General features: G+C 47.0%; 1 protein-coding gene across 20 annotated transcripts in view; it reads left to right on the top strand.

Annotated features, from left to right (window-relative positions):
- Positions 1-27,716, top strand: part of CFAP251 (cilia and flagella associated protein 251) — an 86,485-nt gene that overhangs the window by 37,005 nt on the left and 21,764 nt on the right. For 13 of the 20 annotated variants that reach the window (XM_045366136.3, XM_074008143.1, XM_074008154.1 and 10 more), the window contains 10 exons: positions 868-1,082; positions 3,848-4,042; positions 4,731-4,981; positions 5,331-5,482; positions 6,959-7,132; positions 8,397-8,581; positions 12,981-13,095; positions 14,334-14,497; positions 21,506-21,596; positions 22,122-22,265. In XM_045366136.3, the coding sequence (XP_045222071.2) occupies positions 868-1,082; positions 3,848-4,042; positions 4,731-4,981; positions 5,331-5,482; positions 6,959-7,132; positions 8,397-8,581; positions 12,981-13,095; positions 14,334-14,497; positions 21,506-21,596; positions 22,122-22,265 (1,686 nt within the window). Of the gene's footprint in view, positions 1-867; positions 1,083-3,847; positions 4,043-4,730; positions 4,982-5,330; positions 5,483-6,958; positions 7,133-8,396; positions 8,582-12,980; positions 13,096-14,333; positions 14,498-15,192; positions 18,343-21,505; positions 21,597-22,121; positions 22,266-27,716 lie in introns of those variants that run through there. The other 7 variants (XM_065524972.2, XM_074008147.1, XM_045366140.3 and 4 more) reach the window with 4 other exon arrangements.

Below are 27,716 nucleotides of genomic sequence, written 5' to 3' on the forward strand. Positions count from 1 at the left end.
AATGCAAACAACATGGTACTAAATAGACCATGAAAAGGACACTTGTTTATAGTCAGAGCTGAGACAAGAAGGCAGAGCATTGCCCTGCTTGCCCTCAACTGGAAATGTGCATGTTGAGTGAGTAAAATTATTTGTCACACTGCACATGCACTTCAGCAGATGACTGTGAGAGTGCTGCAAGTATTGATTTTTGGATTACAAATCAATTCTTACAAGTAGGTGAATTTGCAAATACAGAATCCACAAATAATGAGCCATTTGAAATGATAAAAATGTGTTGAAACAGTGCTGCTCTTAGAAAGAACTTGGTGCTCTTGTTTGACTAATTATTATTTACTATTCCTCTTGTGTTCAAATCAGAAGAGGTAAACCTTCGGATCTTCTCTGTATTATTAGAGAATTGGGCAGCATAGAGAATAGGGCATTTCTGTGTATAGTGCTTAAATATTTTCTACTGATGGGAAAATACCTTATGATCAAAGGAGACTGGGAGAATTATTTTATGCTATTTTATAACCAGAGCATGCTTTGACTCACAACAGGCATTAGTTTCTTCACCAGTCTCTGAAACCTCCATAAGAGAAATTTAACAGGTATAAACAGTGAATAACCACTCTCTCATTTGCTTTAAACAAACAATGTAATTGAACAGAGTACATAACCCTTCACTTGCTCTTAGCAAACCTCCAGAGGTTCAGAACTGCCTGGACCATGGCAATCCACGGGAGATGGTTTTAGTGATTGTTTTCTTTTTCTTTCTCTTTTTCTCACTATATTTCAGCATAACATTATAAAATATCGTGTTGATAAATGCTTTGTTTTATATTTATTACCAACAGTAACTATAACCTTTCTTTTGAAACACAGACCTTCAACAAGCTTGTGGGAAAGTTTAGCCAGTCCATCTTTCACTTGAATTTAACACAAATACTCTCAGCAACAATGGAAGGGAAGCTGGTTGTCTGGGACATACACCGCCCACCCTCATCTGCCTCCACCTTTTTGGGCTTTCCCTATATCAAGCCTTGTAAATTGGTTCATTTGCAGAAAGAGGGCATCACTGTGCTTACTACAATTGATAGGTAATTTTAACTTAATTAAAAGGTAGCTATGGATGATTATAAAAATATTTAAAAATTGTTATGGGAGGTTGGGCATAGTGGCTTACACCTCTAATTTCAGTTCTTTGAGAGGCTGAGGTGGGAGGATCACATGAGGCCAGAAGTTCGAGACTAGCCTGGGCAACACAGTGAGACCCTATCTCTACCAAAAAACAAAAAAGAAAGAGAGATAGGAGGATTGCTTGAGCCCAGGAGTTTGTCAGAGCGAGACTCTCCTGTCTTGAAAAACAAAACAAAACAAAACAAAACCTCTTTTGGATGTATATGCATATTTTGTATATGCATAGAGTATTCTGGGGAGAGTCATAATGAACTGGGAAGATTGGTTGCCTCTGAGGAAAAGAACTGAGAACTAAGATCAGGGATCGGGGGTGGATTTACTTCTTTTTATAGTTCCATTTATACTAATTGGATTTTTTAAAAAATCATGAGCATGCATTATGTTAAAAAAAATCTCTTTGTGTTGGTGAAACAAAAAGGAACTAGATTTTTTTCTTCTGTGCTATTTGGATAGATTTTGCATGCAACATTTTACATGCATTAAATGTAAGAAAATAATTTGAATAACTATATTGTTTTTGTCTGATTACAAAATAACATTTACAGTTCGGAGCAGTGGCTCATACCTGTAATCCCAGCACTTTGGGAGGCCGAGGCGGGTGGTCTCAGGAGTTTGAGACCAGCCTAGCCAACATGGTGAAACCCTGTCTCTACTAAAAATATAAAAATTAACCAGGTGTGGCGGCATGCAGCTGTAGTCCCAGCTTCTCAGGAAGCTGAGGCATGAGAATCACTTGAACCCAGAAGGCAGAGGTCGCAGTGAGCCAAGATTTCACCACTGCACTCCAGTCTGGGTGACAGAGCGAGACTCAATCTCAAAACAAAACAAAAATAATATTTACCCATTGTGAGAAGATCAAATGCATCAGAACGTAATAAAATTCACTAACTCTGATTTTGAGTGGCTGTGGGGACTCACAGATGGTCATTAAGTCCTCAATTAGGACAGGGTTCTTATTTCAGCTGGGTCCCTTCCTTACTGAGTGACTTTGAGAAAGGAACTTAATCTTGCTGAGCCTCTATTTCTTCATCTGTAAAATGGGCATAATGGTACTGTTTCTCTCAGAGTGGTTTTATGAGGATTTCACGAGATAGGGATGTAAAACTCTTTGCACATGCTTGGTGCAGGGGAACCCTAGGTAAATGGCAGCCATCATCAGTGTGTGAGAGAAGTTCTCGAAGGTGTGGAGAAAATTGCCTAGTGACAGGGACCCTGCCCATATGGTTAGAGTCACTGGGCCATCTGCTTTCAAAACGCCCATTTGCTTCCATTTGCCTTTTGATGCAGGGGAACAGTGAGGTCTTGACATGGTTTTACAAAGAGAAATGCAAATTGTCACCCTCACTCAGTGGGGTGAGAAGATAGTAGAACTGCAGTTGGCCATGATGCAATCAACCTTTACTCGGTTGGGGGTTAGGATCCAGTGAAGACCAGGCCTGAGTTCTCCAAGTTAATGAAACCCAGTCAGGATCTGTGAGTCCAAGAAGGAAAAGGTCTCTGAAAATACTTGGTCAGTATTGCTGCTTCTGTCCAGCAGAGGGCAGTGGCAGACGTTCAAGCCAATTACTCGGCCCACCTGCCTTGCTTATTAATCAGAAACCTCATTTAACCACTCTGCATATGTAAGAGAAAATCCTCCTCGTCTGCCCCCCGTGATTAGAATTATGTCAAAGTCTTTTTTAAAAAGCCCATTTGGGATGGATCTGAGGACTGGAAATGAAAGCCATTTTGTCACGTGGCACTGCCTTCTGCCGTGATGACTGGATAGGGTTTTATGATCACACTAACAGTAGTGCCTTCCTGTAAAGTGCTAGTGTCCCATTGCCAGCTTGCATGATTTTGGAGGACTGGTGGAGCGATTCTCTCCATGGTCATCTGTAGTTATTTGGGGAGTGTAAATCCTTGTCCACCGCCATTGTGTATGGCTGATCTTGGCGGGCAGGGAAGAACCTAGCAGAGAGCATGGACTTTGCTTTAGACATACCTGGGTTCCCTGCATAGTCAAGCTACATGGCCCTGGTAAAATTGCCAGGTATAAATATGCCCCATGCAATATTTGGGATATACTTATGCTAAATTTTTTGTCTGTCTATTTTGTTTTTTGTGATGCAGTTTTGCTCTTGTCACCCAGGCTGGAGTGCAGTGATGCAATCTTGGCTCACTGCAACCTCTGCCTTCCGTGTTCAAGCAATTCTCCTGCCTCAGCCTCCCGAGTAGCTGGGATTATAGGTGCGCACCACCACACCTGACTAATTTCTGTATTTTTAGTAGAGGCGGGATTTCACCATGTTGGCCAGACTGGTCTCAAAGTCCTGACCTCAGGTGATCCACCCAATTCGGCCTCCCAAAGTGCTGGGATTACAGACATGAGCCACCATGTCCAGCTACACTAAATTTTTTTATACAAATATTCAAACGTAACTGGGTATCTGTATTGTTATCTGCTAAATCTGGCAACACAATGCCCTGAGCAAATTTCTTAACTCTCTGAGCGTTAGTTTCCTAGATGTAAATTGGGATAACAGTAAAATCCTTCTCATCGGGCAGTATTAAATTAAGTTTTTGCAATGCCCCAGAATCCAGAGCCTGACATATAATTAGGTATTATATAGATGCTACTTGTTATTATTGCTATTTGCAAAACTGATGTTATTCTCCATTTCAGCTACATTGTCACAGGAGACATTAAGGGTAACATTAAGTTCTATGATCACACCCTGTCTATTGTTAACTGGTACAGTCACTTGAAACTGGGCGCCATAAGAACTCTGTCCTTTTCAAAGACCCCAGCAACCCCTCCTACCGAAAAATCAAACTATCCTCCTGACTGCACTTTAAAAGGTGACCTTTTTGTCGTAAGGTAAGTTGTTAATGAATCTAGTCATTAGAATGGTTGAAAAATGATCACTGTCTTCTTTAGTTTGCATGCAGTGGGAGGTTCGTGTTGTTCCTGGGATATCTCCCTGGCTGATTGTGATAACTATTGGATCATTTAAAAAATTAATGAAACATGACTTTAATATTAAGACTCTTTAGTAACTGGAAGCTGGAAGGTCCTGATCCCTGAGCTCTCACCTCTGTTGAGTCTGGAGTCTTTGGCTGCAGGTTGGTCTCTTTTCTCTAAGCTGAGCTTGTCCTAGCCACTGCGGTTAAAGGCACTGGATAATTAATAGCCATAACATTTCAAGACCGAATTATCTGTGAGTCTGCTTAATTACCCTTGCAGTATTTACAGGCACATCTGTATGTGTGCACCAAACTCCATATTTGCATACACAAATGAATATTTGCATGTGCAGATTAGCTAATTGTACAACTGACTGTCCATCTGCATACTTAATGACTCAATTTACATGGAGAAAAGTGGGCTTTTTCACTTGCAAATGGAGGCTGTTGGGTATTGGTGGTATATTTTTGGAAATGTTGGGTTAATAATGTCACTAAATTACAGACGACAGAGGCGTTTTATGTGCAATTAGAAGCAGAATAGCTGGCATGCCCCATTCCCTGCAAACACTGATATTGTTTGGTCTCTCCTTGGCAAACAGGAATTTTATCATTGGAACATCTGATGCCGCGGTGTACCACTTAACAACAGATGGGACCAAACTTGAGAAGTTATTTGTAGAGCCCAAGGATGCCATTTGTGCCATCTCCTGCCACCCCTATCAACCCCTCATTGCCATCGGGAGCATCTGTGGGATGATCAAAGTGTGGAATTATGAAAACAAACAATATCTTTTCAGCAGGGTTTTTGAGAAGGGGCTTGGAGTCCAGAGTCTGACCTACAACCCGGAAGGTATTTTCATCTTATCAGCCTACCATCGGTTCCACATGGACAGCCCTGAAAGGGATGGATGCACCTGGGCTGGCATAGCTCCAGAAAGTCTCCCCGACTCCAATCCCCAGCAGGCTGGATGAGGCGCCTTCTCTCTGGGGCTCCCATGGTGTTCTGGGCCTAGTGCTCTCTGCGCATCTCTGTGCGCTAACCCCAGGAGATCATGCGTTTCGGTTCATTTCTCTGCACAGGAGCTTTGTTGTGTTAGTTGCTGTCTTCTCCACACCCAGAACAAAGCCTGGCACAGACTCAACATCTCTTGAATGAATGTAATCCTTTTCCATCGTTGTTCTCTGGCTTGTCATTTCAGGAGCCCTTCTTGGAGCTGGTTTTACAGAGGGGACAGTTTACATTCTTGATGCAATGTCTTTAGAAAATGAAAGCCCAGAGCCTTTCAAATATTCCAGAACCAGTGTGACTCATATAAGCTTTTCCCATGACTCCCAGTATATGGCAACTGCTGTAAGTATTTTCACGGACACGCATCCAGTGGCTTAGCAATTTTATTTGAAACCAAAAGAGGCCAGACATAGTGGCTAACACCTGTAATCCCAATGATTTGGGAGGCTGAGGTGGGAGGATCATTGGAGGACAGGAGTTCATGACCAGCCTAGGAAACATAGCAGGACCCCATTGCTACAAAAACATTTTTTAAAAATTAGCCAGGCCTTGTGGCACACATCTGTAGCCCCAGTTATCCAGGAGGCTGAGGCGGGAGGACCCCTGGGGACCAGGAGTTTGAGGTTACAGTGAGTTATAAGGCAGTTATGTTGGTCTGTCTTTATGTTGGGAGGGGAAAAGCAGTGGTCTTCACTAAACTCCTGTCCCTTCCAGCGCTCTCCGTCTCCACGCTGGTGCGGCCACTCCTCTGGTTTGTGTACACAATGCTTCTGAAGACAAAGCCATCTCAGCACACTGTGGGCACACACAGTCCAGCCTCTGTGTCCCCTCAGGCCAGGCTCCCACTCTGACCTGGTTCACTCGCAGCCTTCATACCTTTCAAAAACACATGGCTTTTTTATTGTATGTAGCTGGACAAAGAAACGGGAGGACAAAGGCACAAAGAATCAGGCTTTTGCCTTTCCACAGATAGCGAGGGAAGAGTGTAAGACCATAGTGTCACCTTCATACTTTTTCCCTGACTACCTTTTCGGTTTTCTGCTTTTAACTTTAATTTTCTTGTCTGTAAAATGGGCATTAGGCCAGGTGTACCTCACACCTGTAATCCCAGCACTTTGGGAGGTCGAGGCAGTCAGATTGCTTGAGGCAGGAGTTCGAGACCAGCCTGGGCAACATGGTGAGACCCCATCTCTACAAAAAATAATGAAAAAAAAAAAACAAAAAACTAGCCAGGTATGGTGGTGTGTGCCTGTAGTCCTAGCTACTTAGGAGGCTGAGGCTGGAGGATCTTTTGAGCCCAGAAGACTGAGACTGCAGTGAGCCATGATCAGGCCACTGCACTCCAGCCTGGGCAACAGATCAAGACTCTTGTCTAAAAAAAAAAAAAAAAACTAAACTAAAATGGAAATTGTTTTACTATTTGCTTGAATAGACTAAGATTTTTTTGAAGAAAATATTCTTAGTATTTTTTTTTGATAGGGTCTTGTTGTGTTGCCCAGGCTGAAGTGCAGTGTTACGATCTTGGCTCGCTGCAAACTTCTCCTCCCAGGTTCAAGCAATTCTTGTGTCAGCCTCCCAAGTAGCTAGAATTACAGGTGTGTGCCACCACGCCCAGCTAATTTTTGTATTTTTAGTAGAGATGGGGTTTTGCCATACTGGCCAGGCTGGTCTTGAACTCCTGACCTCAGGTGATCCACCTGCCTCGGCTCCCAAAGTGCTAGGATTACAGGCATGAGCCACCACACCCGGCCCATAATGATGATTCTTAATTTACTAAATGTAAAATGGGATAACTCCTTCTCTTTTGCTCATCTTCAGGATAGAAGTTTTACTGTGGCTGTTTACATGCTAGTGGTCAGAAACGGACAGAGGGTCTGGGAGTACTTAGCAAGACTTCGTTCTCATCGCAAAAGCATTCGAAGTCTCCTGTTTGGGGTTTACCTGGACAGCAATGAGCCTAGACTGCTGAGCCTTGGGGCAGACAGGCTCTTGGTGAGCTATTTACTTTTCGTTGACCTGGTCACCAGGACTGTGTCTCACTCTTGTGACATCCCTGGCATATTGCATAGAGCCAGGCGCACAGTATGTGTGTTTGTTGGAGAAAATGAGTGCACAGTGAAGGATCACAAACCTCTCCAGGTTGGCATTTTGCCTTAACGTGCCTGGGACACCACCTGGGGATTCCTGTTCTGGACAAGGAGGCCTCCGGGCAGCAACAAGTCAGAAGGCGGGGAGTTCCCCACAGCGTGGAAAGCAGCCGCCCTCGCCTCCCAGTGTGCATGGGGAGGGCCGACACTCACTAACACTGTCTTCGTGTCCAGCAGTTGGGGCCAGGCTGCTACCTAAATATGAAAACTAGGAGACGTTGTGAGATAAGAGGAAAAGGTAGGGACAGTGGCAAATGCGATATTACAGGGTCAGGTGAAATGGATTCAAAATCAACCAGTCAGTGTATCTGTCTGTTTTTCCTTCCTTCCTCCCTCCCTCCTTTCCTCTCCCCATCTCTCCCTCCCTCCCTTCCTTCCCTCCCTTTCTTCTTCCCTCCCTCCCCCACCCCTCCCTTCTGTCTCTTGCCTTCCTTCCTTTATTCAGTTTATCCATTCATTCATCCGTCTGTCCATCCATCCATCTGTCCATCCATCCATCCGTCCATCCACCCACCCACCCACCCATCCATCCATCCAACCATCCAACCATCCATCCATCCATCTATTCTGCCCTGCCCACGAAAACATACCTGTATGGACCCAGTTCAGCGGCTGCTGATTTGCGATTGCCAAGTGCTGGGCTGAGATTTAGATGAATTAGTTCCTAAGATAATAAGTGACACAGTATAACAGAACTGTAAGATGTTAGGTGTGGGAGTCAGCTGGATCTAAATGTGAATTTTTGAATTTTTTCTTTGCCACTTTTTAGCTATGTGACCTTGGATAAGCCACTCTGACCATCCTTGAACATCTGTTTTCTCATCTGTAAAATGGGCACAACAGTACTGCTTTGCAGGGAAGTTCTGAGGATGCCATGACAGATGTTTTTGGAGCACTCAGCTCATTGTCTTCCGGATAGTGAATTCTCAGTACTGATGACTTAGTGTCGGTTCTAGGCAAGTCTTCTGTTAGGAGACCTGATACCATATCCTGGAGAACAGCACTGTTGCTGATAATTATAAAGGCTGTCACCCAAGAGCTAGGGGCTCTTTAGCTGAGCCTTTAATTTGGCTCGGTCCTCATGTGTGTCCATCTGGGCTCCTCTGCAGATAGAGTATGATCTTCTCAGGAGCTACAAAGACTGCCTGGAAGTCCTGGACATTCACCACACAGACCAGGGCTGCTATCCCACCTGCATGGTCTGGTACCCACCACTCACCAGGGAACTCTTCCTGCTTATTTGCAACAGTGGCTACAAAGTGAAGCTTTTCAATTCTACCACCAAAATGTGCAGGTAAGCACCCGCAGCTTCCCACTGCAGGGGGTGTGGATCGAGTTCTCTGCGCCCAGCCTGTTTCAAGTCTCTATGCAGGGACCTGCAAGCAGCTTGGCTACTATCATCATCCTCTTCGCTTTGCAGAGGAGGAAACTGAGGCACAGATAACGTAAGTAATTCTCACCAAGGTCATGTGGCCCTGCATGGAGGTGAGATGTGCAGAATCCAGGAAGGACACAGACCTGGGGCCCTGGGAAGGTTGCTGATGCTGTCTCCTGTTCTCCTCTCGTTAGGAAAAACATAGTTTTACCCAGCTACTAACAATCGTTTGATTTTTTCTTACTCTTGGGTCTCAAAGGAGTTGTAACTTTAATTGCTAGCACTCCTTTGTTTACACCCTGTGTGAGCCAGGTACTGTTTTAGGTGCTGAAGACAAGGATGAAAACAAAACGGTTTCCATCACTGTGTAGTTTACATGTTGGTGGGGGGCAGGTGATGCAATAGTGTGAACAAGTAGCCAGGTAGTAGGTAGGTGGTAATCAGGTCTGTGCAAAGAAAAAAAAAAGGAAAAGGCAGGATGAAAAGATGGGGAGGCAGAGAAGGCCTTGGAGAGCAGGGGACATCTGAGCATCTGAACAGAGACTTGAAGAAAGCGAGGGGCTGCCGCCCGGTTGGAAGAAAAACAGTGGATCAGCAAGGGCCGATGAGTGAAGGTGGGGGGCGTCTAGGGTTTGGGAAATGCTGCGAAGGCTGGCGAGGCCAGAGTGGAATGGGCAAAGAGGGGGTGTGGGAGAGCAAGTCAGAGGTGCGGGCTGGTGCCTGGCACACGGCACCCTGGAGACTCCGGCTCTTTCCCAGGTAAGACGAGAGCTAGTGGAGGGTTTTGAGCAGAGGAATGACATGTTCTGATTGATTCTTTACAATGATGTCTGGTTTCTGTATAGAGAGCAGACTCTGGGGCGCAAAGGTAGAAGCAAGATTGGGGAAACTGATGTGACAGCTGATGGCGGCTTGGCCCTGAGGGCAGAAGGGAGGGTCAGATTCTGGATGTGTCCTGCTGGCAAAACAAAATGGAGGGAAAAGGAGGTGTGAGGGAAGACACCTCTCGAAGCCATTAGAATGGACTGGGCCTTTAAAGAGATGAGGAGGGCAACAGAAGGAGAGCTTCGAGATACACCGGGGCTCAGACTGCACAAGGCAAGCTTCACAAATGCCTGCTTGGCATTCGGGTCGGAATCCACGAATCAGGCTCTGGAGTGTGGAGGTCCTGGGAGAGGCTGGGCTGGAGTCAGGAGCACAGGATGGTTGAAGGCATGAAACGGGGAAGACACTATCGGGGGAGCAGGGCGTCCGCATCCGGGGAGCAGGGCATCCACCGCCCAGCATCCTAGAGCGGCGTCTCCTCCCTCCTGACACCATCCTGCGCATGCCCGTGGGCCCCTGTGCTTCGGCCCCTGTGAGCCGTCACAACAAACATCGTCATCCCGTTCCCTCGTCCACAGCCCTGCTAAGTATTCTCCCACTGAAGAAGTTGGAAGGGAGAATGTTTCAGTGATCCACCACAGCCACCACCACTGCCACTGCCACTGCCACTGCCACCACCACCGGAAGAAGGAAGTCAGGGAACTGACCGCAGCTGGCTCAGGCTTGAGGACTATCATGGTTTTGAAATGTATCTCAGATAAGACAGGTCCTCAAAAGGCCAGGACTACCTGGGATGTTTTGTTGTCGTTGTTGTTGTTTTAAACTGTTCTTTCCCAGAAGGCACAAGAAAAAATGACTGAGAAATGCCATGTTTTATGGTAGAGAGAGAAATCCAGGACAATTTTCTTAAGCGATTAAAACACTCGAAAGCATGTGTAAAGAGGAGCGTTAGAAAGACTTCAGAGTCATTGCACATAGTTTTTAATGAACACATACTTTTTGGACAAAGAATATCTCTGGGATATGCGCAGTCCTAAGACACTGAACTGGCAGAGCTGGAGAATGAGGGCTGGCAGACCTCGGGCCTGAAGTTCCTGCTAATGGTCATTCACTGGAGGAAGGAGGCAGGAGGGACTTTTAGACACAGAGTTGGGAGCTTCTGCCTATTGATCAATCTGAAATTAGCATAAAGCAGCTTAAAAAATTTATCAAGGTGATACTCACGTAACATAAAATGAACCATTTGAAAGTGAACAGTTCAGCTGAGCACGGTGGCGAACGCCTGTAATCCCAGCACTTTGGGAGGGACCGAGGTGGGTGGATCACCTGAGGTCAGGAGTTCGAGACCAGCCTGGCCAACATGGTGAAACCTCATCTCTACTAAAAATACAAAATTAGCCGGGCATGGTGGCAGGCGGCCTGTAATCCCAGCTACTCTGGAGGCTGAAGCAGGAGAATCACTTGAACCCGGGAGGTGGAGTTTGCAGTGAGGCGGGATTGCACCAACCACTTTACTCCAGCCTGGGTGACAGAGCAAGACTCTGTCTTAAAAAAAAAAAAAAAAAGAAACAGTTCCATGGCATTTAGTACTCACAGTGCTGTGTAACCCCCACTCTAGCTTCAGAGCATTTCCATCATTCTAGAATAAAAGCCCTTGAATAAAGCATCTTTTAAGCTGTAGGAATAAGGAAGCCTCATAACCGTGGCTTAATTGGGAAGGAATTGTCTTTTCATGATAAATCCAAAAGAATTTAAAAATGCATTTAAAAAATATTTGAAAGAACATGAAAAGGCAGTTCACAGGAAAAGGCCAATAAACCTATGAGCAGATGCTCACTAGCATGTCAAAGATGCAAATGAAAACAAGATATCATTTTTTCACCAATCAGATTAGCAAAGATAAAAATGATTGATAGTGCTTAGCGTTAGCAAGAGGCTAGGGAAACGGGCACTCTCATCCGCTGCTGGGGGCGGGTGTGAATCAGTGTAACCTTTTGGGAAAGCAATTTGTCACCCTCTATTAAATTTTATCATATCTTCTGACTTCTAGGAATGTAGCCCACAGAAGTACTCACACAGTATGCCAAGACATAAGTAAAAGGATGTCTTGTTTGAAAATATTTTTAAAAATGGAAACAATCCAAATGCCCATTAATAGGGGATTAGTTAAACGATGGCTTGTCAGTACACTGGAACACGATGCTGCTTTTAGAAAAGAAAAAAAGAGAAAGAGTAAGACAGCTCTCTGTGTAATGACATGGAAATATCTCAAAGATGTAATATGAGATAAAGCAAATTATCAATGAAACATGAATAGCATAATTCTATTTTTATATAAAATTATAATTACAAAAGAAATTCTTGAGTCATATACACCAAACTATTACTCATGATTATCTTGGGATAGGGTGCAGCAATGTGGAGATATAGATTTTCTCCTTCTTCTTCTTCTTTTTTTTTTTTTTTTGAGGCAGGGTCTCACTCTGTTGCCCAGGCTGGAGTGCAGTGGCATGATCTCGGCTCACTGGCTCACTGCAACCTCGACCTCCCAGGCTCAAACAATGCTCCCACCTCAGCCTCAGGCCACCAAGCCAGGCTAATTTTTCGTAGAGACAGGAAACTACTGTATTGCCCAGGCTGGACTCGAACTCCTAACCCCAAGCAATCCTCCCACCTTAGCCTCCCACAGTGCTGGGATTATGGGCATCAGCCACTGTGTTCTGCCCAGGACCAGAGTCTTAAAACCTATGTTGAGATTTATGGAATTTTAAAAACTCAACTATTCTCTTCGCTTCGCTTCTCTTTTCTCTTTTCTTTTCCTTCTTCCTTTCGATGGAGTCTTGCTCTGTCGCCCAAGATGAAGTGCAGTAGCATGATTTCACCTCACTACAACCTCCACCTCCCAGATTCAAGCGATTCTCATGCCTCAGCCTCCTGAGTAGCTGGGACTACAGGTGCGCACCACTACACCTGGCTGATTTTTTTTTTTAGTAGAGACGGTGTTTCACCATGTTGGCCAGGCTTGTCTTGAACTCCTGACCTCAGTTGATCCGCCTGCCTTGGCCTCCCAAGGTACTGGGATTACAGGCGTGAGCCACCATGCCCCATCCATGACCAAAGAGTCTTTTTTTTTTTTTTTTTTGAGACGGAGTCTCACTTTGTCACCTAAGCTGGAGTGCAGTGGCGCAATCTTGGCTCACTGCAACCTCCACCTCCTGAGTTCAAGTGATTTTCCTGTCTCAACCTCCCGAGTAGCTGGGATTGCAGGCGCCCGCCACCATGTCTAGCTAATTTTTGTATTTTTAGTAGAGACAGAGTTTCACCATATTGGCCAGGCTGGTCTCAAACTCCTGATCTTGTGATCTGCCTGCCTCGGCCTCCCAAAGTGCTGGGATTACAGGCGTGAGCCACTGCGCCCAGCCTGACCAAAGAATCTTAAAACCTATGTTGAGATTTGTGGAATTTAAAAAACTCTTTCTCTTTTTGCCTTCAGAAAGACGCTTATGGGGCCAGCTTATGGTTCCCCTATTGAGCAAACACAAGTCCTCCCAGTGAGAAGCATGGCAGAGCTACAGAAACGCTACTTGGTGTTTATTAACAGAGACAAGGTAACAGCACTCTCTTCTCCAGCTCTGGGAGTTGACTCTGTGTGTCATGAGCAGCAGTCATTACCGAAGATCACGAGACTCAGAGAGTTCTGGGTTTACAGCCAAGCCCAACTGCTTCCACCCCGGTCAGCTGTGATACTGAAAATTGCCGTTGATGAGTTAGGAAGACTCTTGGGAGACATTTCTGAGCAGAGTTACTGCATTTTCTATATTCCCAGTGAAGATACATGGGCCACCAAAGGATTTTCCTTCTTATTTATTTATGTGGAAAAACTCTTATAAAAATATGCAAATTGGCTGGGCGCAGTGGCTCACACCTGTAATCCCAGCACTTCCAGCGCTTTGGGAGGCTGAGGTGGGTGGATCACGAGGTCAGGAGATCAAGACCATCCTGGCTAACATGGTGAAACCCCGTCTCTACTAAAAATACAAAAAAAATTAGCCGGGCATGGTGGCACATGCCTGTAGTCCCAGCTACTCAGGAGGCTGAGGCAGGAGAATGGCGTGAGCCCGGGAGGCGGAGCTTGCAGTGAGCCGAGATTGCGCCACTGTACTCCAGCCTGGACGACAGAGCAAGACTCCGTCTGAAAAAAAAAAAATGCAAATTAGTTGCACTTCATTGTACGTTTAATGAATAATCTACACTGAAAAGTGTAAAGTGGGGCCGGGCGCGGTGTTATCCTGTAATTCCAGCACTTCGGGAGGCCAAGGCGGGTGGATCATGAGGTCAGGAGATCAAGACCATCCTGGCTAACACGGTGAAACCCCATCTCTACTAAAAATACAAAAAATTAGCCGGGCGTGTTGGCGGGCGCCTGTAGTCCCAGCTACTTGGGAGGCTGAGGCAGGAGAATGGCGTGAACCGGGAGGCGGAGCTTGCAGTGAACCGAGATTGCGCCACTGCACTCCAGCCTGGGCGACAAAGCGAGACTCTGTCTCAAAAAAAAAGTGTAAAGTCATAGGTTGTGAGATTTATTCTGGAAAACCCGGGACAACTGACCATGAAGGCAGGGAGGAAAGCTTCCCTTCTGTGTATCTGTTAGAGCTGTGTGAGGGGCCCCTACCAGGGCTGGTGTGTGTGGATGCCCAGCTACATTATATGTGGCTCTCACCCTCAGAGATGGGTCCAGACACACAGGTCCTTCTGGCACACAGATCTGGAGGTGACATGTGAATGTGCCAGGCCTCTCGGGCCCAGCTACCTGAGTCTGAATATCCAATTATGTGTTCCTTTCTAGGTTGGACTTCAGATCTTACCAGTTGACGGCAATCCACATAAGACATCTGCTATTGTTTGTCACCCAAACGGGGTGGCTGGCATGGCCATTTCCTATGATGGCCGCTACGCCTTCACCGCAGGAGGGCACGATCGCTCTGTGGTGCAGTGGAAAATCACCTTAAGGTACACGACGGGGCGAGAAGGAAGGTACCAAGTGTAAACTCTGTTTCACTCAGCGACAGTGATAGACACTGAACCCTACTGTGTGCCAGGTACTGTGCTAGGATGTCACAGGGCCTAGCCCTCAGGTTGCTCCCCGGTGGCATGGCTCACATTACTCTGCAGACGGGGGTTACTGTCCTGTTCCATGGACCAATGGTGTTTGCAGTTCAGGCAATGTGACAGCACCTTGGGGTCACCCCTGCTCCCTCAAATGCTTCTCCCTCTGCTCTGCATAGCCACACCTGCTAGAAAGATCTAGGCTGACCCTCCAAAGCATGCACTATGGAAATAGTAAGAGGATCATTTGACGTGGGTATTTTCGGCTCCTCCTCTCACCCTCCCTGCTCTGAACAGAGAACCTCTGCCTGAGGCGAGGCTGGAGAATTCTAGAGTTGAACATTGGAGAGTATGTGGACTTTGAGGTGAAAGGGGTAATATGAGTTTGAATATGGGGCCACTCTCTACTGGCTGTGGGGCCTAGGGCAAGCTTCTTAATGTCCCTGATCTTTAGAGTCCTTGCCTGCGAAGTGAGGTGATAATAGGGACTTCTGTAGGATCCCTGTAAAGATCAGGTAGTTTAATATGGGAAAAGCGCCTAGCACAGAGCGCAGTACTCAGCAAGTGAATGATTTCCTTTCTTCTCTTCTTCCTGTAAGGGCATTTGCTTATGAGCTCAGGATCTTCCCTAATAAAGAGGGGACAAGCACCCACACTGTCCTCTCATCTACCCAAATTCAGCGTGCTGCCGCAGGGCAGAGTCAACCACGTGGCAGCCGGTTCCTGTTCCTGACCACTTCTCCAAGCCCCTGCGCTGCCTGTGGCTCGCCTGGGCCTCTTTCCTGGCAGTGTGACGTTGAGGAGCAAAAACAGCTCAGAGGCACCTTCCTTCCTCACAGAACAAACCTGATTCCTGGCTGCCAGCACAGTGTACCCCCTGCCATCTGCCAAGTGCGCATCTTTCTTTTTATGGCGGATATTGAAGCTTCTACTCTTAACCTGAATATGAGCAAAAATAGCCAGTTAAATCTGCTTTGGAACCACGGTGTTTGAGATTGCACTTGCAGCTCTGACTTCCACCCTGCCTTCACCTGAGAGAGCAGGTCATGGGAACTTGGGGATTTAGGAGCTGGAGGTGAACTCTCCCTTTGAAAAGGGATCATGGCCTCAGAATGGCTGCCTGGTTCCTTGCTCCCTGGCTTGTTGCCTGGAACCATGGGGACAAGGCACACCTTGTGGGGACAAGCAGAACCTTCCTTTCTATTTGTTGTTGTTGTTGAGACAGGGTCTGACTCGGTCACTCGAGCTGTAGTACAGAGGAGTGATCGTGGCTCACTGCAGCCTCGAACTCCTGGGCTCAAACGATTCTCCTGCCTCAGCCTCCTGAGTAGCTGGGACCACAGGCACATGCCACTGTGCCTGGCTAACTTTTAAAAAATTATTTTTTTGTTGATAGTCTCACCAAGCCTAGGCTGGTCTTGAACTCATGGGCTCAAGCCTTGGCCACCCAAAGTGTTGGGATTACAGATGTGAGCCACTGCACCCGGCTAGAACATTCTAAAATGTTTGTTTTCTTCTCAGTCGTCTTGGGATCTGGAATGGTAGAAATTTAAGAAAAAGAAAAAAAGGTCTCTGCTTTCCAATAGCTTTCACCTGGCCAGAGTCCAGGCTTCTGAGAATTTCAATTTAATCTGTGATGGGGACAAAGGATTATTATAAACTAATTAGCACTTCATTGCTGCTTCTGGTGACTTAATATGATCAGCACTTCACTAACGGAAAGAAATGTAAAAACCTAAACAAGAAACCAACAAAATTTCCTACTAGAGTTACTGACGATGAGTTGTAGGGGAGATAAAAATGATAAATCCCCTCACGTTCGATCATTTCAGTCAGTGCCCCCCTTGGCCCCAACTGCTACCATCACAGTCTATGGCACTTCTGCCCTAGGAGAGCCCCTTCCATCCCCTCTCTCAGGGTTCATTCCGCACTCCTCTTCTTCTGCCCCTCCATGCTAGCATGCCACCCTTTCTCCTCTCCTTGTCTGGCATCTGTTTCAAAATCCCTCATTACTTCTTTGTGCTCAGCCTCCCTGCCTCCTGTCATCCTGCTGCCCTGCTCAGCCAAGAGCAGAGAGACCCTGATTTGAATCCTAGCTAGTCACTACCTGCTTGCTGGATGACGCCAGCCAAGTCCCTTCACTTCTTGGAGCCTCAGTTCCTCCAGCTGTTAAATGGGACTCCTCCCACCAAGTTGAGACCATTCCTCCTCCGCCTCCTGCAGGGAGCGTTGACAGAGCACCTACTGTGTGCTTGCCACAGGGCTGAGAACTCTAGCTCCTTCCCAGAAGTACTGTGTGGATTGCTGGGCACAGAGCAGGTTTTCAGTAAGTGTCATTTCCCTTTTCTGCCCTAATGACCTCTTTTCTGTTGCAAGTGTTAGAAACACAATTTAGGCAAAAGGGAACATATGAGAAGGTCATTGGGATCACATGTAGCTACACCGCAGGAAGGTCATGGACAGCGGCACACTTGTGCCCGCAGCACTTGCTGTCCTCTCGGCCCTGCTGTTGGCTTCATTCTCTGCAGAACTGGGTTTCCTTACTCAGCAGGAAGATGGCCGCCCACAGTTCCCAGATTTCACAAATTAGAACTCTCACCACAGACAGAGGGCGTCTCTTTCCCAGCGTGGGTTGGAGAAATCCCAGTGCAGCCCCCGGTCCCCTCTGGGGTCAGTTGATGGTGGCCAGGAGGCAGGGGATGTAGTGGAACTCTGAACACCGGGGCGGGAGTCGCAGGCTGTTCCCAGAGGACCAGGTGCTCTTGCCAGCCTTTCCCCTCGGGCTCCTGGTGGGGACAGGCTCCTCTCTGTCACTTCCGGTCTTTACCTGGCCCTGCTCCAGAGTCACATGGCAAAAGTGGCCTTGCCACTCACGGAGCTTGTCGGGATTGGGCCTGGGCCTGGCCTAGAGGCCACAGAGAGGGAGCCCTCTCAGCTGGACACTTGCCTCCATGGCCTAATATTCGAGCTGAGAAGTGGGGAAGACACAGCCCTTCTGGAGGGGCCCTCAGGCACCCCTGGAGAATACCCAGGTTCCTCAGACCTTAAGCCAACCCATGGGCTTATGCATGCCTCGGTGAGAGGACCCAGGACAGTGCTTAGCAAACTCTTCCTAAGAAAGGTGTAGGTGCGGCCGATACCCATTTTCCACGGCCGCAATAATCCCAACCACTTGTGCTGAGTTTTCTCAGGGCCAGGGCCTACACTGAGTGAGTTCCATGCATCATCTGATTTCATCCTCAGCCATCTTGGGAGAGGGCACCACTATTATCCCCATCAAACATATCAAGAAGCTAACTCCAAGGGGTCTGATGACTGCCCAACAATGGAGGAGGCAGTGGGGCTGGGATTCACAGCCAGGGCTTTCTAAGTCCACCCCACACCTTAACAAACATTCATTACAGGAGGAAAATAAAGGACTTTGTCTCCAATCCTTGTGATATGGTTTGGCTCTGTGTTCCTACCCAAATCTCATCTTGAATTGTACTCTGATAATTCCCATGTGTTGTGGGAGGGACCTGGTGGGAGATAGTTGGACTGGTTAGGGGGTGGTTCCCCCATGCTGTTCTCGTGGTAGTGAATAAGTCTCATGAGATCTGATGGTTCGATAAGGGGAAACCTGTTTCACTTGGCTCTCATTCTCTCTTGCCACCACCATGTGAGACATGCCTTTCACCTTCCACCATGATTGTGAGGCCTCCTCAGCTATGTGAAACTGTGAGTCAAATAAACCTCTTTCTTTTGTAAACTATGCAGTCTCAGGTATGTCTTTATCAGCAGCGTGAAAATGGACTAATACAGCACATTGGTACCAGTAGAATGGGGCACTGCTGAAAAGATACCTGAAAACGTGGAAGTGACTTTGGAACTGGGTAACACGCAGAGGTTGGAACAGTTTGGAGGGCTCAGAAGAAGACAGGAAGATGTGGGAAAGTTTGGAACTTCCTAGAGTTGTTGAATGGCGTTAGCCAAAAGCCTGATAGTGATATGGACTAAGGTCCAGGTTGAGGTGGTCTCAGATGGAGATGAGGAACTTGTTGGGAACTGGAGCAAAAGTGACTCTGTTATGTTTTAGCAGAGAGACTGGTGGCATTTTGCCCCTTCCCTAGAGATTTGTGGAACTTTGAACTTGAGAGAGATGATTTAAGGTATCTGGTGGATGAAATTTTTTTTTTTTTTTTTTTTGAGATGGAGTCTCGCTCTGTCACCCAGGCTGGAGTGCAATGGCACAATTTTGGCTCACTGCAACCTCTGCCTCCTGGGTTCAAGCGATTCTCCTGCCTCAGCCTCCTGAGTAGCTGGGACCACAGGTGTGTGCCACCACACTTGGCTAATTTTTTGTATTTTTAGTAGAGAAAGGGTTTCACCGTGTTAGCCAGGGTGGTCTCAATCTCCCGACCTCATGATCCACCTGCCTTGGCCTCCCAAAGTGCTGGGATTACAGGCATGAGCCACCACTCCCGGCCTCTGGCGGAAGAAATTTCTAAGCAGCAAAGCATTCGGGAGGTAACTTGGGTGCTGTTAAAGGCATTCAGTTTTATAAAGAAAGCAGAGCATAAAAATTAGGAAAATTTGCAGCTTGACTATGACAGAAAAGAAAAACCCATTTTCTGAGGAGAAATCCAAGCCGGCTGCAGAAATTTGCATATGTAACCACTAGCCAAATGTTAATACCCAAGACAATGGGGAAAATGTCTCCAGGGCATGTCAGACATCTTCATGGCAGCCCCTCCCATCACAGTCCTGGAGGCCTTTGTTTTGACCAGATTTATTGGGACAAGCCCAGGGTCCCCATGCTGTGTGCTGCTTAGGGACTTGGTGCCCTGCATCTCAGCTATTCCAGTCATGGCTGAAAGGGGCCAATGTAGAGCTCGGGCTGTGGCTTCAGAGAGTGCAAGCTCCAAGCCTTGGCAGCTTTCATGTGGTGCTGAGCCTGTAAGTCCACAGAAGTCAAGAATTGGGGTTTGGGAACCTCTGCCTAGATTTCAGAAGATGTATGGAAACACCTTGATGCCCAGGCAGAAGTTTGTTGGCGCCCTCATGGAGAACCTCTGCTAGGGCAGTGCGGAAGGGAAATGTGGGGTCAGAGGCCCCACACAGAGTCTCTACTGGGGCACTGCCTAGTGGAGCTGTGAGAACAGGGCCACCATCCTCCAGACCTCAGAATGGTAGATCCACTGATAGCTTGCACCGTTTGCCTGGAAAAGTCATAGACACCCAATGCCAGCCCATGAAAGTAGCCAGGAGGGAGGCTGTACCCTGCAAAGCCACAGGGATGGAACTGCCCAAGACCATGGGAACCCACCTCTTGCTTCAGCGTGATCTGGATATAAGACATGGAGTCAAAGGAGATCATTTTGGAGCTTTAAGATTTGACTGCCCTGCTGGATTTCGGACTTGCATGGGGCCTCTAGCCCCTTTGTTTTGGCCAATTCCTCCCATTTGGAATGGCTGTATTTACCCAATTCCTGTATCTCCATTCTATCTAGGAAGTAATTAACTTGCTTTTGATTTTACAGGTGAAAGGGACTTGCCTGTCTCAGATGAGACTTTGGACTGTGGTCTTTTAAGTGAATGTGAATTGAGTTAAGACTTTGGGGGACTGTTGGGAAGTCATGATTGGTTTTGAAATATGAGGACATGAGATTTGGGAGGGGTCGGGGTGGAATGATATGGTTTGGCTCTGTGCCTCCACCCAAATCTCATCTTGAATTGCACTACTATAATTCCCGCATGTTGTGGGAGGGGCCTGGTGGGAAATGGTTGGATCATGGGGGCAGTTTCCCCTATGCTGTTCTCATGGTAGTGAATAAGTCTCATGAGATCTGATGGTTTGATAAGGGGAAACCCGATTCACTTGGGCTCTCATTCTATCTCTTGCCACCGCCATGTGAGACATGCCTTTCACCTTTTGCCATAATTGTGAGGCGTCCCCGGCCATATGAAACTGTAAGTCCAATAAACCTCTTTCTTTTGTAAATTGACCAGTCTCAGTTATGTTTTTATTAGCAGCATGATAACAGACTAGTATACTGGGTATGCATTTATTAATTCTTACAACAGTGCTGCGAGGCAGAATCTTCTCATTTTATAATGGAGGACACTGATGCCAGGGAGGTTAAGTCACCTCCCCAGAGTCACATAGCTTGCCAGGGGCAGAGCCGGGACTTGCACACATGTCCGTGTGACTCCACACTCTGGACACTTCCCCACTTCCCCACTGTGGTCTAAATGAGGTGTGTTTGATGTCACAGCAAAGAGGCTAATCGCCCGATTAGCAATAATCCAGTTAGTGGATTATTAGAATGATTTCTGATGATTAGCCTTTTGTAGGAGGCAAAGTTGGTCTCATACAAAAGTAGGTTTTCTTACCATTGAAAGGGCCTATTTTTGGAAAATCTGACCTTGTGTTAGAGAGCAGAGGGTTATTTTTATCTGACTGGCATGGGTCCCTGTGGTCTCCTGAGTTTTTATGGAAGCAATGAGTGTTGGCAGTCCACTTGTACAATATCCCATTCTTTTGACTCTGATCGTTTGTGGATCTAAAGTTCTGGGTAAGGCTCCTCTGTCTGGGAGGATTGTGGTTTCAGAACACAGATGCCTCCCCCACCCCCAGGAGACACGTGTTCCCCAAAGATTACAGACAAATTGCCAAGCACCTGCCCTGTCATCACCGAGAGAATATCACCATAATTAAGGCGGGTGCCCTCTACCTCTGAGTTCCACGCTTGAAATGGAATTTTCTGGTTTTGGTTTCATTTTAAAGGACTTTTTCTTAACAAGTGTGTAGAGACCCTCACTGTATCTGTGCCGTGTTACCCTTCAGAGGGCTGCAGTGCTGTGCGGACCACCTTCTGAGCCATGCTCACGCTTGAGCGCTTTCTAATAGGGACATTTCTGTTGTTGTTCCAGTGTCCTGGAGGCAGCGGTTTCTCTTGGGGGTGAAGACTTGACCCCATTCTATGGTCTGCTGTCTGGTGGCCGGGAAGGAAAATTCTACAGGGTAATTGTCCCTAAACACTTCCTGGTAACATCGAGTTAAGTTTGTAAAGCAAATGTGCCCGGGGTTAACCTTCTTGCTTTATTCCGAAGCTTTGTTCCCCCATTGAGCTTAAAATGTACTTTCTTTTTTTTTTTTTTTTTTGAGACGGAGTCTCGCTCTGTCGCCCAGGCTGGAGTGCAGTGGCCGGATCTCAGCTCACTGCAAGCTCCGCCTCCCGGGTTTACGCCATTCTCCTGCCTCAGCCTCCCGAGTAGCTGGGACTACAGGCGCCTGCCACCTCGCCCAGCTAGTGTTTTTGTATTTTTTTTAAGTAAAGACGGGGTTTCACCGGGTTAGCCAGGATGGTCTCGATCTCCTGACCTCGTGATCCGCCCGTCTCGGCCTCCCAAAGTGCTGGGATTACAGGCTTGAGCCACTGCGCCCGGCCTTAAAATGTACTTTCTAGAAAATGTCTTTGAAGTGTTCATGGATGCCTTCAGACTTAAGCCTAAACGTGTGTTGTGTTTCCGTTCTATTCCTACGTAGGAGCTAGAAGACTACTTCTACTATTCTCAGCTCCGCAGTCAAGGCATCGACACGATGGAGACCAGAAAGGTGTCAGAATACATTTGCCTGTCGGAGCTTCCTTTTGTCATGAGAGCAATTGGCTTTTACCCATCTGAAGAGGAGGTAGGGAGAATGAAAACAAGAGCAGCAACGGGATGTGCTATTTATAAAAAACAACCTCTGGGAACAAACATTATAGGTCAAAGCAAAAATTGCACATTTTTCTTGCATAAATGGATCAGAAAGACGGTTCTGGGCATTTCAGATGCACTCCTGAGTAACTGCCTTATGGTAGAGATATACTTTTTTTTTTTTTTTTTTTTTTTTTTTTAAAGACAGAGTCTTGCTCTGTCGCCCAGGCTGGGGTGCAGTGATGCGATCTCGGCTCACTGCAAGCTCCGCCTCCCGGGTTCATGCCATTCTCCTGCCTCAACTCCTGAGTAGCTGGGACTACAGGCACCCGCCACCACGCCCGGCTAATTTTTTTGTATTTTTATTGGAGATGGAGTTTCACTGTGTTAACCAGGATGGTCTCGATCTCCTGACCTCATGATCCCCCCCTTGGCCCCCCAAAGTGCTGGGATTACAGGCGTGAGCCACTGTGCCCGGCCAAGATATGCTGTTTCTAAAAAGCACGCTCCTCATGGAAATTCAATGTTGGTTAGAGCATGGGTCTTGTAACCATGGTGTTGAATTGGACGGACTAGGGCTGCCGTCTCAGCCCTGCCCCTTGCTGAGTGAGGACCAGCCTCATAGGATTTTTTTCTCTTTTTTTGAGGTGGAGTCTTCCTTTGTCGCCCAGGTTGGACTGCAGTGACACAATCTTGGCTCACTGCAACCTCCACCTCCTAGGTTCAAGTGATTCTCCTGGCTCAGACTTCTGAGTAGCTGGGATTACAGGCACTCACCACCATGCCCGGCTAATTTTTGTATTTTTGGTAGAGACGGGGTTTCACCATATTGGTTAGACTGGTCTCAAACTCCTGACCTCAAGTGATCCCCCCGCCTCAACCTCCCAAAGTGCTGGGATTACAGGCATGAGCGACCGCGCCCCGCCAGCCTCATAGGATTTGAGGAGGGGATTGATGCCTACGCAGCCCTGGGCATGGTGCTGGGTGCACAGGAAGAGCTCAGGGAAGGGAGGGAGTTATTATCATCATTGTTGTTCTCACTGTTTAGTTGCTCTTAACCTAGCAGGTGTTAATGGGGCACCTTTGGGAGGTGGGTGCTTGTCTGGGCTGTGGAGCACAAAGGGTGCAGTCATCCCTCATGACCGTGCCGCAAAAGCACCCCCAGATGCAAGGAGCCCCAAGCAGCGTCAAGAAGCATCTCAGGGAAATGTTCCTCATGTAAACTATTGTTTAAAGTGCAGTTAAGCCAGGTGTGGCAGCTCACGCCTGTAATCCAAACACTTTGGGATACCAAGGCGGGAGGATCACTTGAGCCCAGGAGTTTGAGAGCAGCCAGGGTAACATAGGGAGATCCCATCTCTATCCCCATCCCCCCCAAAACAATTGCTCCATGTGGTGGCCCGTGCTTGTGGTTCCAGCTACTCAGGAGGCCATGGCAGGAGGATCACTTGAGCCCCGGAGGTGGAGGCTTCAGTGCCCATGATTGTGCCACTGCACTCCAGCCTGGGAGGCAGAGCGAGACCCTGTCTCAAAAAAATTAATAAATAAATAAAGTACAATTGATTGTGTTTCTTCTGACTTGAAATGTAGGCCGAGTGCAGTGGCTCACGCCTGTAATCCCAGCACTTTGGGAGGCTGAGGCGGATGGATCACAAGGTCAGGAGATCGAGACCATCCTGGCTAACATGGTGAAACCCCGTCTCTACTAAAAATGCAAAAAATTAGCCGGGCGTGGCGGCGGGTGCCTGTAGTCCCAGCTGCTTGGGGGGCGAGGCAGGAGAATGGCATGAACCCGGGAGGCGGAGCTTGCAGTGAGCCGAGATCACGCCACTGTACTCCAGCCTGGGCAACAGAGCGAGACTCTGTCTCAAAAAAAAAAAAAGAAATATAATGCGTTCCCATTATATAAAGTTTGGGAAGGATATGCAAGTGGAATGAAGAAAATACTGACTTACAATTCCACTATGCAGATGGAACAGTTATTAAGATTTTCCTGGGTGTTTTGTATATATATTTATATAATCATATATACAATCATGCATCACTTAATGTTGGGAGATGTTCTAAGAACTGTGTCGTTAAGCGACATCGTTATTGTGTGAACATCATAGAGTGTCCTTACACAAACACAGATGGCAGAGCCTACTACACGCCTGGGCGGTATGGTAGAGCCTGTGGCTCCCAGGCTCCAGACCTGAACAGCATGCGACTGTACTGAATACTGTAGGCAGCTGTAACACAGTGGTGTGTATTTGTGTATCTAAGCCTATGTAAACGAAGAAAAGGTACAGTAAAAATATAGTATTATGACCTTATGGAACCACCATCCTATATGTGATCTGTCATTGAAACGTTGTTAAGTGCAGTGTGACTGTATAGATGTATATAGTTTTTTTTGTTTGTTTGTTTTGTTTTGTTTTGAGACAGAGTCTCGCTCTGTTGCCCAGGCTGGAGTGCAGTGGCGCAATCTCGGCTCACTGCAAGCTCTGCCTCCTGGGTTCACACCATTCTCCTGCCTTAACCTCCCCAGCAGCTGGGAATACAGGCGCCTACCGCCACACCGGGCTAATTTTTTTTGTATTTTTAGTAGAGACAGGGTTTCACTGTGTTAGCCAGGATGGTCTTGATCTCCTGACCTCGTGACCCGCCTGCCTTGGCCTCCCAAAGTGCTGGGATTACAGGCGTGAGCCACCATACGCAGCCAGATGTATATAGTTTTAAAAAACTAACTGGGCTTGGTGCAAAAAACTAACATGGTGAAGCCCTGTCTCTACTAAAAAATACGAAACTTAGCTGGGCATGGTGGCACACACCTGTAGTCCTAGCACTTGGGGGGCTGAGGCAAGATAATCACTTGAACCCAAGAGACGGAGGTTGCAGTGAGCTGACCGCACCATAGCACTCTAGCCTCGGCAACAGAGCAATACTCTTTCTCAAAAAATAAAAAACAAACAAGCAAACAAAAAACTAATTGATACCACACTGAATATGTGTTTGTATCCTATATTTTCCCTTAATTTTATATCATAAGCTTTTTCCATTATATTAAAAATTGTCCAAAAACTTGCTTTTTAAAGGATATATTTTAATTTTTTACCTATTTCTAATTTAGAAAATAGAATTATAAAGAAGAAAATAGAAATTACTCAGAGATCATCACTGTTATTATTTTGGTAGATATCCTATCATTTTATATATGGACATAGATATATCTATATTTTTTAACAAGGAATTGAGATTATATGGTATATATATGTATATACCTATATATATCAACATTATACAGAGGATGTGTGTGCATATAGATATGTATCAACATTCTCAGTAACTTGTTTTGTGAGCAAGATGGTAAAAATTCCTTGGCAACATGCTTTTAAAGGCTGCAAACTTAATTGGACCATTCCCCAGCTGACAGGCATGGAAGTTGTCGAAGTAGTTGGTGTCAGAGACACAGCTGTGTTGAGCATCTCTGTGCTGGTTTTTGCACACTTCTCTAATTATTTTCCTGGGTCATAGTGCAAGAAGTAGAATTACTGGGTCAGAGAATATGAAATTGCACCTACTGCTAACCTACTTTCCATAAATGTAGCATTTTACGTGCCCATCTTCAGGAATCCACAAGTCCTGAAACCCAGCTAAGCCTCGATGTTCATGTTGGCTGAGAACACTTGAGCAATATAAGCTGTGGTCCCAGTCCCTTCTCTCGGCTTCGGTGGCCTACTTAGAATCACCTGTTTTGTGTGCTCCAGGTACACAAAACTCATTTCTGGAGAAATTAGTTATCAGAGCCCCTTAACCCCTGCTGAGTCTTGAATGAATGAGGATGGTAAAATCACCAGGTACTGTTGTTAGCTCCTCTAAAGGTCTTTGGCTGATGTGCCTTTTGTAATAGCACATTGCTAGAAACATAAGCAACTCTGAGAAAGTTCGTACAGCCCACATAAAAGTGTTCCTGACAGTGGCATTTTCCAAAGAGTATTCCCTAGAACGTGGCTTCCCAAAGTGGGAAGCTGCATCGGAGCATTTACTGAACATTCAGCTCCTGGGCCCTGCCCAGGTTCAGCCAATTGGAATCTCCAAGCACAGGCCTCGGAGTCTGTACATCTCCTGAGGGTGCTCACTGCGGAGCTGCCCATATTTGAAGATAGGGGCTCAACACACTGAGTGGGATCATTAGTCAGCTTTCTTCTTTTTCTCTCTCTTTTTTTTTCTGAGGCAGCATCTTGGTCTGTCACCTAGGCTGGAGTGCAGTGGTGTGATCTCAGTTTACTGCAACCTCAGCCTCCCAGGTTCCAGCGATTCTCCTGCCTCAGCCTCCTGAGTAGCTGGGATTACAAGCATGCACCACCACGCCTGGCTAATTTTTGTATTTTTTAGTAGAGACAGGATTTCACCATGTTGGCCAGGCTGGTCTCGAACTCCTGACCTCAAGTGATCCACCTGCCTCAGCCTCTCAAAGTGCTGGGATACAGGCGTGAGCCACCATGCCCAGCCTCAGCCTTGTTCTTTGGTTACAAGTTACAGAAACCTAAGTCGACCCATTTTCTGGTTCACAGAATTCCAGGTCCAAAGGGAGTGGTGATGTGCAGTGTAACCTAAGCCAGGCCCTCATCCATGTCGCTGGGAAGGGTCTCTCTCTTTAAGCCTGGCTTTCTGCTGTACTGTCTTCCTCTGGGTCCAGCCCCCAGCCCACATCTAGTGGGGTTCAACGCCACAGGCAGGAGCCTGTCTCCTTCCCAGAGCTGCAGACATTGTTACTGTCATCACTGCCATCGGAGCATGTGCCACTCTGGTTGGCTAGGCCTGGGCACTCTGTTCCTGGAGTGTGGAGTGGGCTCAGTCTCCTTTAACCATGAGGACTATGACCAAGTGACAGCTAAGACATGGGCAGGTGTCTCAGCCTCTTCATGCTTCAGCTTCCTCATCTACAAAATGAGTGCAACAGTCGCACCCAGGACCACTCTGGGCAGGTGGCATGGCTTCCACGGAATTCTGAGCAGGGCAAAAAGCGGGCCCCTCTTCATTCTCACTTCCTTCTTTTTTTTTTTTGGAGACAGGGTCTCACTGTGTCACCTGGTCCTCCAGCCTCAGCCCTCCAAGTAGCTGAGACTACAGGATGTGCCACCATGCTCGGCTAATTTTTAAATTTTGGTAGAGATTGGGTTTCTCCATGTTGGCCAGGCTGGTCTCAAACTCCTGAGCTCAAGCCATCCACCCTCCTTAGCCTCCCATAGTGTGGGATTCTAGGCGTAAGCCACCGCTCCCGGACCTCCTTTCCTTCTCATTTTACATTAGAAATGTTGCCTCAGATGTCTCCCTGTTCCCACGGCCACTGCACTTCATCTGCATGGCTCTGTGGTTTTGCTTCTTCTGTTTTTAGCCCAGCATTTAACCAAATACCCACCTCCTCTGGCTGATTGGTTGGCCTAACACCTGGTACTTC

The sequence above is a fragment of the Macaca fascicularis genome, chromosome 11 (genome assembly GCF_037993035.2).
Source record: "Macaca fascicularis isolate 582-1 chromosome 11, T2T-MFA8v1.1".
Taxonomy (NCBI): domain Eukaryota; kingdom Metazoa; phylum Chordata; class Mammalia; order Primates; family Cercopithecidae; genus Macaca; species Macaca fascicularis.